Consider the following 15,000-nt stretch of genomic DNA (forward strand, 5'->3'; position numbering starts at 1 on the left):
AATCCACCGGATGATCAGGTGTTTATATTTTTTCATAAAGTTGTTTTTTATGTATATGATTGTGTTATCTCATGCTCATGTATAGCTTTATCTTTGAGTCAGAAATAAATTCTGATAATGGAGAGGAGATTGTATGTGACACATTTTGTGGCAAGAAATGCAGGTGGTGCATTCTTGCTATGTTCTTATTGCTGTTAGTAGATTGTGTTTGTCATGTCCATCACCTTGGGCTCTGTGTAGGTGTGAGTGTGTGTGAGTATGAGTATGAGTGTGAGTGTGAGTGTGTGTAGGTGTGAGAGTGTGTGTAGGTATGTGTGAGTGTGCATGAGAGTATGAGTGCATGTGGGTGTACATGTGCGTGTGCGAGTGAGTGTGTGAGTATAAGTGTGAGTGAGGGTGTGGGTATGGGTGGGTGGGCATGTATGCTACTTAGAAATATTTCATGTGAATTTTTAATAATCATTTCAGTTTTGGGATAGAAATTAGTAGTGGAGCTGCTCCCTGCTAGACATTGAGAACACAGTATTCCATATGCAAAGAGGTGGAGGAGGCAGCTAACTTCAAGACTTTACCAATAAGACAAGATAAAAGGTATGTGTTAAAGAGATTATGCCTTTGCCTTTATGTGGAGAAATGGTCTTTGTCTCTGAGCCTGTTTTGCTTTTTTCTTTTTTTACTTTATTTATGGCAAATCTGAAGGTTAACAATCTAGTGAAATGTAAATAAAATCTGATATAAAACTTAGCTTATGGAGAATTTAGCTTTTATGAAGTTGTATTTAGCATTTGTTTGAAATATTAACTGTAGCTTATATTATAATATTTTCTTCTGCCTCAGATGGCCGAAGCAAAGGAGACGGTCTCAGTAAAGTGGTGGAATCACCGCAGTGCTCTTTGTCGAGGCATTAAGGAAATATACAGCAAGGTGAGTGCCTCTGGAGAAAGTTACATGCTATTATCTTGTTATCTCAGGACAGATAATTGATTGATAAGGAAGGAAGTGACTCAAGTCTTGATAATGCACATCACATGTACATGTTTTGAACTGTGACTTTTGGAATAATTTTCTCTTTGATCCTATACCTTATACTAACATTATATGTTTATGCTGATTTCTGTTTTAAACAATTAGAGAGTTTATTCTTTTATAAATTACATTGCAGATTAATGGATCAGAAAAAAAGTATATGCAAAAATGCTGTTTAACCATTTATTAGTTACCATCACTCTTTTAACTCTTCCACTGAGGGCATTATATGAGGGGTTGGATAATTTTTTCACAGCATTTTTTGTTCAATATACAGGCTGGTTATTCCTTCAGTTGTTTAACTAATGAAGCATATGAAATGCTGATTAGTATCACTTTACTAATACATTGTATATAAACTTATAGATCATACCGTAAGTCTAGAAAATAGAAAACACTACATATCAAGGTCCCAGCCAAGACTGAACATCTTAACCTGGTGACATGATATCACATCATGTGGTGGCAGGGCTTTTGATATCACATCGTAGCTTTTTGTATGGCTGGCACACTGGGTGATTGTGCACATAGAGGGTGGCCAGAGCCAGAGTCTCCTCCCAATAGCAGGAGGCATTAAGCCTGTGCATTTGAAATACCCTGGAGTTAGGACTGGGCAGAGCCAAAACTGCCCCGTTGTTATTGGGGCAGGGATAGATTTGCTTGAATTATCCTGAGGATGGGCACTAGTACCACCTGTGTGGCACCCAGGTTGGATTTTTATTTTAGAGTGATGGAGCTCCACCCAAAGAATCACAATTTTTCATGTCTCTGTTATGTGCCATCTGACAGTGTCTATCAATATTGTAATAGAGTAGAATTTTGTTCTTTGTACTCAGTGTGATGAAGTATTACAGTTTTGAGAGGATAAAAAGTAACTTTATTTTTCCCATATATATGTGCTTTCATAAACAGATATGAGAGAAATAACCATGAAAATAAATTAATGGGGAAAAGTAAGGAGACCTGTGCTTATGACTGCGAGTGCCACATCACAAAGCAGCCATACTGACATAGTGGCAAATATGCAGACGATGCACATGGTCTCGATCAACTTCCTGTTCTCATTCAGTGAGTCCATTCTGCATTGCTGGTACTATAGAGCCAGAAGTTGGCCCTTTGCTGTGTGTCATCGCTCTCTGAAGATAGTGCATGGTAAAGACCGTGGAAGGGCACCCTTCAAGGCTTTTGTTCCTGCTGGTGCTAAGAGAGAGTGGTTCAACTAATCCAGGGATTTTAAACTAAAACTATTTGGTGAATGATACAATTATTGCAGTAATTATAATTGTATTTGGCATCATCAGTTACAAAATAGTTATTACTCATAGGGTAATAGAGAATCACAGTGATTCACTTTCCCCCAACGTCAGATATGCCATGACAACTATTGGCACCTAAGCGTTGCCCCTGTCCTTGGGCCAAAAACTCCTTTGGCATGTACATGTTGCCACCCATCCACAATGGGTTAAGATGTGGCCCATCTCAGAAGGGTTGATAAGTATTCTTGGCAAATGTTTTTTTATGTAAATGATGATTCTCCCTCTCTTTTTTCAGGAAATTTATGCTGACGTGCAGCTGGAATGTGATGGCCATGTTCACTGGGTGCATAAGTTTGTCCTGACGGCCTGCAGTGAGTACTTCAAAGACATACTGATTGACATCCCACATAGAGGCTCTATTTCCCTGTCGTCCAATGTGCAGCACAAAGAGTTGGCGGCACTTCTAGACTTCATGTACCTGGGAGAGGTTGTGGTCAATCAGGAGGATCTCCCCAAGCTTGTGAGCGCAGCTGAGGTGCTGATGGTGCGTGGCCTGGCTGTGCCCTACGAGGATGATGAGTGTGAGAGCAGTGGAGATGGCAGTGATTCTAAGGACAGAGACAGCAGCAGCAGAGAAATGGAGGTCATGAGCGCAGCCAGCGAGAGACCCCACAAGAGGAAACAAAAGTGGGATGCAGATGTACCCTACGAGGAAGACTACCAGAGCAAGAGGAGTAAAACCACACACAGCCAAGGAATGGAGAACGAATCAGAGATAAAGATCAAGATTGAAGTAGAGGATCACAATATTGAGGCGGACGTTCCAGACATAGGCTATGGCCAGGAGGAGGGCTATTCACCCCATCTCAAGTCTCTGCAGACACTCATCTCTACTTCGGGGAGAGAGAACTATGGGAATTCGAGTCAGGCAGCACACAGCGACAATCCAAACACACAAGCAACAAGTTCAAATGCTGAGGTCAATGCTATGTTGAATGTCATGATTGAAGGCAACACACATGTAAGTATATTTGTTATGACTTTTAAACAGTACTGTATTCTTGACAGGACATCACATAGACTAGATATATATAATATATATTTCTATTCCATATTATGGATAGTTTTTTTCTGAAATAAAATTTGACTTTATATAACTAACAGCTATATAGTTACTAACAGTTCAATCTTGCAGGGAGCACCACAGCAAAATGGCAGCAAAGCAAGTATGTCTATGGTTAAGAGAAGAGAGGAGGGCCCACACCTGGTCAGTAATGAAAATGATGCGGGTCACACCTGCGTTCAGTGTGGGAAGGTGTTCCAGTGGAAGAGCAACCTGACCAAGCACATGAGAACTCACACAGGTGAAAAGCCCTACAACTGTGAACTTTGTACATATAAGACAAGCTACAGTGAAGCTCTGAAGCGGCACATGAGAATACACACAGGAGAAAAGCCATATAAGTGTGAGCTGTGTGATTACAGGAGTCGAGATTATGGCTCGTTAAAGCAACACTTGAAGAAACACAGTGAAGTCCCGAAGTGAAGGGGGTGCGAAGGATGGAGGTGATAATTTATTCAAAGGCCATTATTGCAATAGATAAAATCACTTTTAGGAGGTAATAGCACAATTATTTTTTGAAGAATGGTTACAATTGAGATTTTAGAATATATGTAGGTTTAGCTCGCCAGATATAGGTTCATGATGAATCTGAATATGTCTTTTTAGATGGGACATGTATCCCACTGGATTTTCTCTTGAATTTCCTTCTTCTATGTCAAAATTCTTTTTTAGCTGTTTGTATTTTAGAGCTTCACCTTGTTAGACAACACAGCCTGCACAAATGGGTTGAACCTTAGAGTAGCTAATTAACCCACTTTCATATTTATTAAATTTCCACGTTCTAAGAGTCTACCAGTTATCAGTTCAGTCTGTCATAGGCAAGTGCCATGGGTGGTGTAGGCACAATACAGTGCTCTAGGTTTCAGTTCTTGTAAGTAGAGTTGCTGTGTTTCAACAAATATGATATACAGGACATACATCTTATTTATGATACATTGTTGAGTAATGATAAGACCTCAAAATCATTTTCATAGCACACAGGATTATTTATGAAACTAGTGAATTTGAATGTGTATAAACTCTGATTTCAGATTGAATTTAGTTCCTTTAATATACGTTTACATAGATTAATTTAGACAATAGATCACATTTTTCTTTTATTGAGATCTGTGAGGTATTATGTATCCTAGAATTTTTTTAAAGATGTGTCATAAAAGGTTGTTTTATTTTCCTGCTAATGGCCCACTTTTTAGTATCAGTTATATTTACCCTTAGTGCTGTTTATGCTAATGTTATCATACTATATTTACCATTATAACCAATTTCTCTATACGAGCCAGAATTCATCATTCCCTGATTAGATATAAATAATTGCTTTATTTCTCTTAGATCTTCCAAAAGCCTGTGTTGTTACAAATCATGAAATTGTGTAGATAACAAGCACTATAATGATATCTGCCCTATTTCAGTGCTAAATGGGATACTTTTGCTATTTTACCATTATTATATTCAGTTATTCACTTGATAACTTTTATTGCACTGCTTTCCTTTCTTTTTCTAAGTACCTATTCACTTGATAACTTTTATTACGCTGCTTTCCTTTCTTTTTCTAAGTACCAAAAAATTTAAAGGAGAAGCAAATATTTTCATGTTCCCTGACTGTGCATGAATTCTGATATCTTACTATTAGGCCTTGATTGACTGCCACACAGCATAAGCAGAAGAACAGAAAAAAATGCAATACTAACGTATTAGACAGGCAAAAAAAAATAAAGACAATAAAAGGAATACTAACGACTAAAATGAAAGCACATTCTCACAAATGAATGTTTTGAAGTTTAAAGCTACCAGCATCAGTCTCTTATGCAATACAAAGACTGCTGATATCAGTATATTTTGGTTTGCGATTTTGTCGAATTGCAAATATTTACGCCCTTATTTCTTCTCATAATTCAGACACATTGTCCAACAGGCTTCTGACTGTCAAAGCAGTCTCATTATTAATGTAACTAAAGTATTGACAATGCATAAAGATGCCTATAAAGATGTCATCAGCTTTAGAACTGACCTAACTATTTGAGAAAATATTAATTTTACAATTGCCTTCGTATCAGTAAATGACAGTATTCTTGATCACAGTCCAATTCAAATCCTTGTTATACTTTTTGTAACTATGGACCTAAGTGCAGTGTTATCATCCAAGAATTGTGTGTTTCCTCCCCCTCAATATTTTTTTTAACCCTTCTGTAACAGGGTTTTCATGGGGTCTGATCACTTTCATACTGCATTTTCCCTTTTATTGAAATTACAATTTCTATATCCCTTTAGTTATGCCATCCTATTACCGCAAATGCAAATTTGAATCATATATATCATATATAGACTAATAACTGAAAAAAACTGAAAACACAGATCTTCACCCGATAATGACAGGTGACATGTCTTTTATCATACATGACGCAGGAGCTCTGGCTTGACAATGGGTGTCATGATGTTCAGGGATTTTGGATCACCATGGTATTTTATTGTGCTTTAAGTAATGAGTGCGTGATGTTGACAATTGCAGCCAAAATTACTAACATCCAAAACCTAGATGGCACCACTTTCTTCTAGCACCAGCAGGAGAGAGAGCTTTGAATGGCACCCATCTATAGTCTCTAGCAAGCACTATCTGTATAGAGCGATGGCACATAGTAAGTTGCCGACCTCTTGCTCTAAAGTGCCACAGATGAAGGAGTGCAGAAAGAACAAGAAGTGGAATGTGACTCAAACCATGCCCAATGTCTACAATGTGCCCCTTTGCCTTTTACTGTGGCACTCACAGTCATAAGCACAAGTTTCCTTCCTCTTCCCTACCTCTTCATGTTATCTTCATTTTGGATGGTTTTGTTTCATATTTGTTCATGACAGAACACACACACAAAAAAAAAAAAAAAGTTTTTTGTCCTCCCCTAAAACAGCAATACTTCTATCATACTGAGTATAAAAAAACAAAACAAAAACAAACAAGAGCTTATATGGCCCCTGAACTACAATCAACTGCAAAATTGATAGAGCCTGTGATATGACAGATATAAGTCTCTAAAAACAGTAAAACACAAAAAAACAAAACACAAAAATGGCTCTAGCTCCACAATGACAGACTAAAAGAGAGTGGGATAAGTCAAGGTATGTTGCAGGAAGCTGCCTTGCTTGGAAATAAAACCCATCTTGAAGCCTGGGTAAGCAAATCTATCCACATTGTTAACGGGTTAACCCATTCACGCCGGGGCCGCTCCGGCTTTGTGCGGTTGCAATACCGGGGTTCTCGAATGCATAAGCCTAACGCCTCGAGATTCTCAGACGCACAAGCCACAAGCCTGGGCTGCCCGCTCGCTCTACCCGAGTGCGCGGCTTCTCCTCATAGCTCGTCCCGGGTGTCTGAACGCGAAAACGACAATACGTGCTATCACGTCAACCAGCTCCAATGGGTTAAGCTGTCTGCCCAGGTTGGACATCTTAACTCGTTAATGCTGGCTGGCAAGATATCGCATCAAATGGTGGCAGTACTTGCTGCCAGGGACAAAATATTTTGTCATGGCTTTCCGTATGGCCTACGTGCTGGGTGATTGGGTGTGTTGCAGTTGGCTGTGGCCAGGGTGGATGAATAGCCCGAGGCATTAGGCTTATGGATTTGAATACCCCGGTGTTTAGACCAATTGTAGCCAAAACTGCCCCATCGGCAACAGGTTTTGATGTGACTCATCTCAAAAAGGTTAAATATGAATTTCATATCAATATAATCACCATATGGACATGGATGGGTTATGTAAAATAAAGACAGCTTTTGTGATAACAAAATATTTTTGATGTCAAAATAAGATCCGTAACAAAAACTGGAAATATGATAAACACAAGAACCAAAATATACCATGTGTTCCACTATTGATACAATATAGAGAATGTGAATTTCACTAAAACTTAGCTGAATAAAATCATATTTAATATGCAGTGTAAAGTAACAGCAAAAGTAACAATTTTAATATTATCCGTAATAAATATAAAAATATCTAATACTCCATAGGATGTTTGAATACTCTGTATGTATGCTTATTCAAATAGCATTAAACATTTTCAGTCACATAAATGAATAAATCTTTAGGCGCTCATTACAGCATAAAATCAAGTTAATGAAATATTCCAATACATATACCGAGAAAATTGATACACAATGTTTATATATCATTAATTTATTGTAAAATATCCATAAAAAGTGTTTGCTTATAGCATAATAGTGAATAATATAATAATTATCACAAGTGTTTGAAAGGTGCTGTAAATCATTATTATTATGAAATAAAAAAAAAACCCACTTACGACTGTTAACAGTGACCTATACATGAAATCTCACTGTACATTTAAAATTTCTTCCTCTTTGTGTCATCACTTTCGGTTGCCAAATGCACTGTTAATCACAAATCCTAAAGTACAAAAATACTGCAGAAATTGGCCATAACATATTGGAAACTACAAAAACTTTTCTTTACAAAATGTGTCTATTTCTCTTCAGCCACTATAACATTTTCCCCATTTGTGTCTGACACATTTTCACCATTGCTATTTTCTTTTGTGCTTTCATCATTCACCATCTCTATTGCGTCACTGTTGTCGTCACCAACTGACATTTCCCCATTGTTCTCGCTGGCGGCACTCTTGGCATCCAGGTCTCTCTGCTCTTGGAATTTATTCTTCTCGTACTTTGAGGTGTCTGCCCCTAAGAGTCTAAGGTAGTGGAGACGGTCGTGCTTCGCCACGTAGGCACGGACAGACCTGTTGCCTTTCCAACCCACTAGTTCTATGGTCAGATCTTCATCCTTGAACAGGAAGGCTATTGCACCTGTGCCTGCATGTCATGAATTCAATGGTCAATACAAGTCCAATATGCTTATCATGTATATGTACATATGTACATGAAATTCATATTATATCTAGATTTCTTTTAAGAAACATTAAACTCAGAGTAATGTTCCAACTAATGTGCACTCTGTGTGCAATCCTCATGCAACCAGAGAATAATCAGAATAACAACAACATCAACATCTGCCATACTTACACAACTCCGTGCATTGTTCTTGTGTCTTTGGATCAAGAGTGGTGATCTCTGGTGGCATTTCCATGTCGTCATTCTGCAGCATGATCACCAAGTCCTCCTTCGTGACGGTGATCTTGCGTTTGGTTATAAGCGGCAGCAATACTGCAGACCCCTGGCCAATGGAGGAGTGTTATGAGTAATAAGAACCAGGTTATTTGCTAGATTATGATAGACTGGCTAATACAATTCAGTGACTAAAACTACATGCATATATTTGTAATCATATGAAACTCATACATCAAGGATTGCATCTTGGCCTCCCCTCCTTCATATTATTGTAACCCTTAACATTTGCACAACAGATAAGGAGTCAGGGGATCCTGCTACAAAAATTCATGGCCTTTACAAAAGTGGGAATGTCCCTTAAACAGAATGCATTGGACTCTTGCCTAAAAAAAATGGTTTTAGTTTAAGGAAATTGCAAATCTGTTCCCTAAAATTGATCCTACAGTCAGTCATTTACAGACTATATTGACTTTAAAATAAAGTAGAGATTCCCTCTTCACTTACATCCTGAGCAAGCCGGAAGTCACATGGTGTGCCCTTGTTATCACTCCTGACAAGCACCTTGACACCAGTGTTGATGATCTGAAAGAAAAAACTTATGTAATGTTCTGTACATTCGGACATTCAAAAAATGTTAGAAAACATGGTTTCTTAACCCGTTAATGCCAGGTGACAAGGTATCACGTCAAGTGGTGGCAGAACCAGCCACTGGGGACGAGATATTTTGTCATGGCTATCCTCCTGACAAGCACACCAGGTATTCGGGCACCTAGCGCTTGGCCGCAGCTAGAGTGAGCAAATAGCCCGAGGTATTAGGCTTGCGTTTTGAAATATGGCTGGTTATATAGCCTTTTACACCAGTAGTCTTAGGTGAGGGTGAACATCATCTATGTTTTCTTTGACAAAGAGAGCAACATGAGCAGCAAAAAATCAGTGAGAGAGTTTAGGAAGGGCCATAGTCTGGGGTAAGGAAAGGGTTGAAGTGATTGAGATACTGTACACCCTCTTATATACACATTTCTTCTACCAATGCAAGGAAGGCTAATTATAATGCTATAAACTTCAGGTGAGTTTTTGCTGCATAAAACTATCAATTTCTCAAAAATATTTCTTGAAATACATCTTTTATATGATTATGGTAATTACAAACATCAGAAATAATAGTTAAGTTCTACCTTGTTAAAACATGAAGTAACAACCAAAGCCAAGGAGAATATTTTCCAGACCTACACTTGATAATTCATGCACAAATGCTGCTACGTGGGAGTGCGTGCATGAATACATACAGCTGGCATCTGGATTAAGGAGAAATGTGGAAAAGACTTTGAAAATGCTCTCACATGATCACACTCAACCAACCTTAATGTCCTCTTGATTCAAGTTGACAATATCCTTGACGAGGCTGTTGGTGAAGTAGAGGTTCCTCTTCTTGCCCTCTTTGGTCCGGCTGAGGAAAAGGCCTGGTCCAATCTCTTCACGAATGGCATAGAAGTCGTTAATGCCCGGCCAAACCGCCTCGTCGTCCTCAAAGTAGTAGTAGGGGGCCTCCTTGAACCCTTGCCTACGCTTCTTCTTTGGTGGCTATGGGGGTTGAGACAAAGTGTGAGTAGTGTTGCTAACAGTAAATATGGTAATCTGATATTTAACCTATTCACGACTGGGTGGATATTTGACTGATTTTGCTCCCAATGGGAATATAGCAAGAATGTGCAGTGAACCTCTCAGAGCAATTTTTGCCTATCCTATCCCATTCATGCTGGAACTTATATTTGCATAAAGCCACTCCTGCTGGCTTGATAACAAGTGTGAGATCTCTCCTGGTGTGATGTTGCTCTGTGCCTCTATGTGTGCTTTTCAACCACCCGATTCAATGGGGTGATGATTGGAGGTTTTTGTACTTGTTTACATTATTTCACAAGTGAATAAAAAGTTTCAATACAAATGGAACTCCTATGATAATATACTGTACATATGTGATGATATAAAACTTATGTTTTGAGGTAGAGATCATGACATGATAGAACGTCATCCCGTCAGAGCAAAATATTCTCATGATGTGATATATCACCTGGTGCCAATGGGCTTTATACAATATGTATATATGGCAAAACTTCAATATGTGGTAAGATGTCATTCACCGTACGGGATTTATTCTAATGATGTAATTTGCCATCACCCGTCGTGTATGGGTTAAAATTTATTTTGTATTATGATACTGATAACAAATTACATAAAAAACAACAACTTTGCTTTCATGACTTATTGTCTGATATAAAAACTACTCCACAGAGTAAAATAATACCACAAACCTAACTTCAAAGCCTAGTTCTCAACAAAATGTATTAACCTGACACAAGCAAGCAAGGTGCCCAAACGCACTTCCTTAATCCTTTGAGTTTTGTGCGCCTCGTCCTTCTGTTCTGTTTGGTCACTTGGCTTGTACACTTTCTCTCCTGGCAAAGGCTTCACTTTCTCCAGAACTGCCACGAAGAACCCACCTGTGTCTTGCTGGTGTGGCATGATCCTTATACTGTGGTAGAAAGAGGTAATTACGTGTTTGAGGTGGCATGTCTCATCTACATGGCCCATATTTTACAAATTTGATACTTCAATCAGTCTTTCCAGTATCCATCTTGGTTTTATGGCTTTACGGCAAAAGGAGTCTGCTCTAGCTCTGGCCACACAGCTCACTCACCATCTGCGAAGATTAAGCTTCTCCCTGTCCTCTGGCGCAGGTGGGAACAGGTGCTTGTTGAACAGATTGGTGTTCTTGAGGGGAATGTCTGCCACAGTCTTTATCACTTCCATCTCTCGATTCATCAAGGTCCATTCTTCAAGGCCAGGAATAAACTGTAGGCAGGGGAGATGGTAAGAAATGGGAATAAAATGCAAAAGGAATTTCAAAAATAATTTTCTAATATGTACTACTTGTCATAACCTAATACTCAGTTTCATGCTAAGTGTATTTCAGTTGTGTTAACCCTCTCTGGACGGGTGGTACAGTACTGAACTGCTCATTCAAAAGCCCAGTGGCCGGGCGGCACAGTATTGTGCCAGCCATTTAATTGATTTAGGCCTAATAATTCAAAAGCCCTGGCATTGGGACATTCAAGGCTAGAATGCCCCCATCGTGAATGGGTTAATATATATATATATATATATATATATATATATATATATATTATATATATATATATATATATATATATATATATATATATATATATATATATATATATATATATATATATACATACATATATATGTTAACCTGTTAATGCTAGGGGACATGATTTTTCTATGGCCAGCACACCAGGTGATCAGGCGTATACTGGTCAGCCACGACCAGAGTGTATTTTGTGTAACTGTGCTTCAGCCTCCAAGTGAAAGTTTTCTCCTGGCATGATACCACACTGCCCCTCTGAGCTCTTTTCAGAGGATGATAAGATGAGGTTTTTATTGTTGTTTTTTACATCATTTTCACAAGTCAAGAAAAATTTATATATACAAATGCAAGTTCAATGAGTATATACATATGTTACTATGTAAAATGTGTATCTAGAGGGAGAGATCATGACGTGATATCACGTGGCCCGCCACAAATGGGTTAATGGCTGTTTCACTACAATAAGAATAAATTACTAAAGAAAAGAAGAAATAGTCTAACATACCTTGAGTCCTGGCAACTGCTCTGTAACATCAAGCAACCTGATGGAACCACTGCCTTCAATAAGGAGACGCTGAATCACGGCTTCATTCTCGAGGGGATTGAGAGAACACGTAGAGTACACCATTCGTCCTCCCACTTCTAGCATCTCCAAGCCTCGCCGGGCTATTCTCAGCTGCAAGCTAAATTTGGAAGGAGAAGCAATGACAGTTGTTAGAGCTGAGAGAGAATGAACCAAGTTTGAATTTTGAAATACCTCATGATGTCTTGAGTCAGACTGACTGTCTTATTTCAGTTTCGCACATACATTTCAGTGTGCATTTTTGTTTACCTTTGCCTTTATTTTACCTCATATAAAATTTCTGCAATGTCTTAAATACTAATAAAAAAAAGGAAAGAACAAAGTAACAATCTGATGATGAAAAAAGAACATTACTCTTTTGTGAAAAAGGTGCTCAAAACTCTTACGGAGAACTTAACTTCTTAAAAAAAAGTACTTTATCCCCAAACGCCAATTTTGGTCTTTGGCATTTCAAGAGCTTGAATTTATGCACCAGAAAACATATATTTTGTCATATATAAATACAGACCACAAAGTGGAGCATCAAAGTTGAAAAAACTATAACACACACACACTACTTCAAAGAAAACAATGCAATATTATACTACGAGGCAACGTAAAACTGAAGCTGAGGGAGAGGAGGGCCCAACAGGGATGTGGAGAGATGGAGCTGATAAAATGGGTGGCTGGAGGAAATGTATATATACCATACAAATAAAACACATATAAAGCATTAAAGATATAAAGAGATAAAGGGTGGTTTGTCTACATAAAATATGCCATACAGCACCAGGATTACAGTTTCATATATATTCTGCTTCACTCACTAGAAAGACAAATGAAAAAAGAGATAGGAAACATGACTCTGATTGGGTGAGGGAGGGCATCCAAGCAGTATGGCGATATTATACTGGGTGTGGCTTGAGGAAATTTGCCAAACAGTACTAGAAATATCAGTAGACACTCCATATGACCCAGTGGCAATTATGGCCTTCCACAATCATGGCAGATAGGACAGATGCACCTGCCCATGCTCTGCCATTATCATGGTGGATAGGACAGAACATAATTCCCAGGGCAATACATCTTATTATGTACAATATGATAAATGCAATAATCTTATATTGATATCAAAGTCTAGACCAGCTCCATGAAGATTACCCCTCTATCCTGACTAAGAGTATGATAGTGAGGTTGTATTAACTCATTCCCGACGGGGGAATTCTAGCCTTGAATGTCCAAATGCTGGGGCGTTCGAATTATTAGGCCTAAATCAATTGAATGGCCGGCACAATACTGTGCCGCCCGGCAACTGGGCTTTTGAATGCGCGGTACACATGCTGTACCACCCGTCCTGTGTGGGTTAATATCAGAAATAAACTACCTGTTCGAACATTACTTGCAATAACTCACCCATGGAGATTGGCTCCATTGGCTGGGTTCCACTTGGCCCACACATCAAAGTTCTTGCGAAGAGTGCCATCTCCCGAGCAGGGAACATCACATAGGATGCGGTCATACTTGAGAGGTCCAACACTTCCATCTGGAAATGGAATTATTACCAGGTGCTGGATTATATTTCACACTACTTTTATGCTAAAAATAATAATGACAGTATTCAAAATTGAAATTAGGTTTGAGGCATATTTACCTTTCCGAGTGTGGTAGATCTTGGGCATGAAAGCAGCATCGTGATTTGTGATAATGATAGATGGACTCTGAAGACGTTTGGCCTGGTGTGTCAACATGTAGCAGCGGCGATTATCAACATCATTTGCAACAACAATTCCTTGTGGAATGGCTGCTCCTAGCTCATCATCAGAACTGTGAAGGAACTCAATCAACTGTGCAGTCTTGCTTCCTGGGGCTGCACACATGTCTAAGATCTGTAAGGGAAGGCTTGTATAAATTACCTGTTAAGAAACAAACAAACAAAAAAAAAGCTACTCTCTCTTAATGATGGTATGAGATCTTTTTTAATCTATCAAAACTGAAAATATATAATCATAAAAATAATATTCACAAAGAAAGCTTCAAGACATATCCTGAATACAATAAAGAAAGTTTAACTTTCCTCTGAGAGAAATTATGATATCCATTACAATTACAGTAACATCTAAACCAATAACCTGAAAAGTCACAACAATCTTACAAATTACACAAACAGATACACCTACATACAAACCTACAATACAAGTTGACAATAATACATATGAGAAGACATACACACACAAGGTCCAACTGTCTTTCATAGATCCTCACTTAGAATAGAAAATAAATGAAAAAAGTAACAACCAAGCCAACACTTAAGTCCTACACACTTTACCTTATGGTGTGGTTCAATGTTGAGCACTAGTGGAGGAATCATACTGACTGCCTCCTGCCTGCTGATGTTGCCTGTCTCCGTCTCCGAGATGAGGCACTGGTGCAGCTGCCAGTATGCCTCGCATCTGCGGATGTTGCGTCGTGTCAGGTTCAGCTGCCAAGCGAGGTTGTCAGGATACCTTAGGTTGGAGAAGGAAGGAGCAAGATTGAAGTGATGTGTTTTTATGAAAGTTCTAAATATGCTTTTTCTATGTATACTTTAGTTATGGTACTAGCTACACCCAGTTAGATATATCATATTATTTACTATAGGTAGGATTATATGAAAAAGAAAGACACATTACTTCATATTAATTCATTAGTTCCCTCAAACAGCAATTCCTTTGCCTGTCTTTAACTCTTCGATGCAAATCAACCTGAATTTTCAACTTTTCTCCAAGGGAAAATTTGGTCTCTACTTTTTGA

General features: G+C 38.5%; 2 protein-coding genes and 1 long non-coding RNA gene across 5 annotated transcripts in view; 1 reads left to right on the forward strand and 2 right to left on the reverse strand.

The window, feature by feature from the left end:
• Nucleotides 1–4,561, forward strand: part of LOC147471212 (uncharacterized) — a 5,905-nt gene extending 1,344 nt beyond the window's left edge. For both annotated transcript variants that reach the window (XM_086539480.1, XM_086539482.1), the window contains exons 2-5: nt 469–591; nt 838–924; nt 2,578–3,303; nt 3,478–4,561. In XM_086539480.1, coding sequence (XP_086395606.1) covers nt 838–924; nt 2,578–3,303; nt 3,478–3,828 — 1,164 coding nt within the window. In that variant the 5' untranslated portion in view covers nt 469–591 and the 3' untranslated portion in view covers nt 3,829–4,561. The remainder of the gene's footprint in view (nt 1–468; nt 592–837; nt 925–2,577; nt 3,304–3,477) is intronic.
• On the reverse strand, nt 3,929–6,281 carry LOC122266726 (uncharacterized). The gene is made up of 2 exons (XR_006224437.2): nt 4,963–6,281; nt 3,929–4,910 (listed from the first exon to the last, which is right to left on the reverse strand). It is a non-coding gene; the product is annotated as an uncharacterized LOC122266726 (long non-coding RNA).
• Nucleotides 6,282–7,558: 1,277 nt separating this feature from the next.
• Nsun2 (tRNA (cytosine(34)-C(5))-methyltransferase Nsun2) overlaps nt 7,559–15,000 on the reverse strand; it is a 13,203-nt gene continuing 5,761 nt past the window's right edge. For both annotated transcript variants that reach the window (XM_043036556.2, XM_043036555.2), the window contains 10 exons: nt 14,537–14,714; nt 13,862–14,096; nt 13,624–13,753; nt 12,154–12,331; nt 11,178–11,332; nt 10,862–11,012; nt 9,842–10,063; nt 8,987–9,064; nt 8,438–8,588; nt 7,559–8,227 (listed from right to left, as the gene is read on the reverse strand). In XM_043036556.2, coding sequence (XP_042892490.2) covers nt 7,881–8,227; nt 8,438–8,588; nt 8,987–9,064; nt 9,842–10,063; nt 10,862–11,012; nt 11,178–11,332; nt 12,154–12,331; nt 13,624–13,753; nt 13,862–14,096; nt 14,537–14,714 — 1,825 coding nt within the window. In that variant the 3' untranslated portion in view covers nt 7,559–7,880. The remainder of the gene's footprint in view (nt 8,228–8,437; nt 8,589–8,986; nt 9,065–9,841; nt 10,064–10,861; nt 11,013–11,177; nt 11,333–12,153; nt 12,332–13,623; nt 13,754–13,861; nt 14,097–14,536; nt 14,715–15,000) is intronic.

This window comes from Penaeus japonicus, unplaced genomic scaffold (assembly GCF_977035675.1).
Source record: "Penaeus japonicus unplaced genomic scaffold, GWHDUDI00000001_assembly GWHDUDI00000009, whole genome shotgun sequence".
Taxonomy (NCBI): domain Eukaryota; kingdom Metazoa; phylum Arthropoda; class Malacostraca; order Decapoda; family Penaeidae; genus Penaeus; species Penaeus japonicus.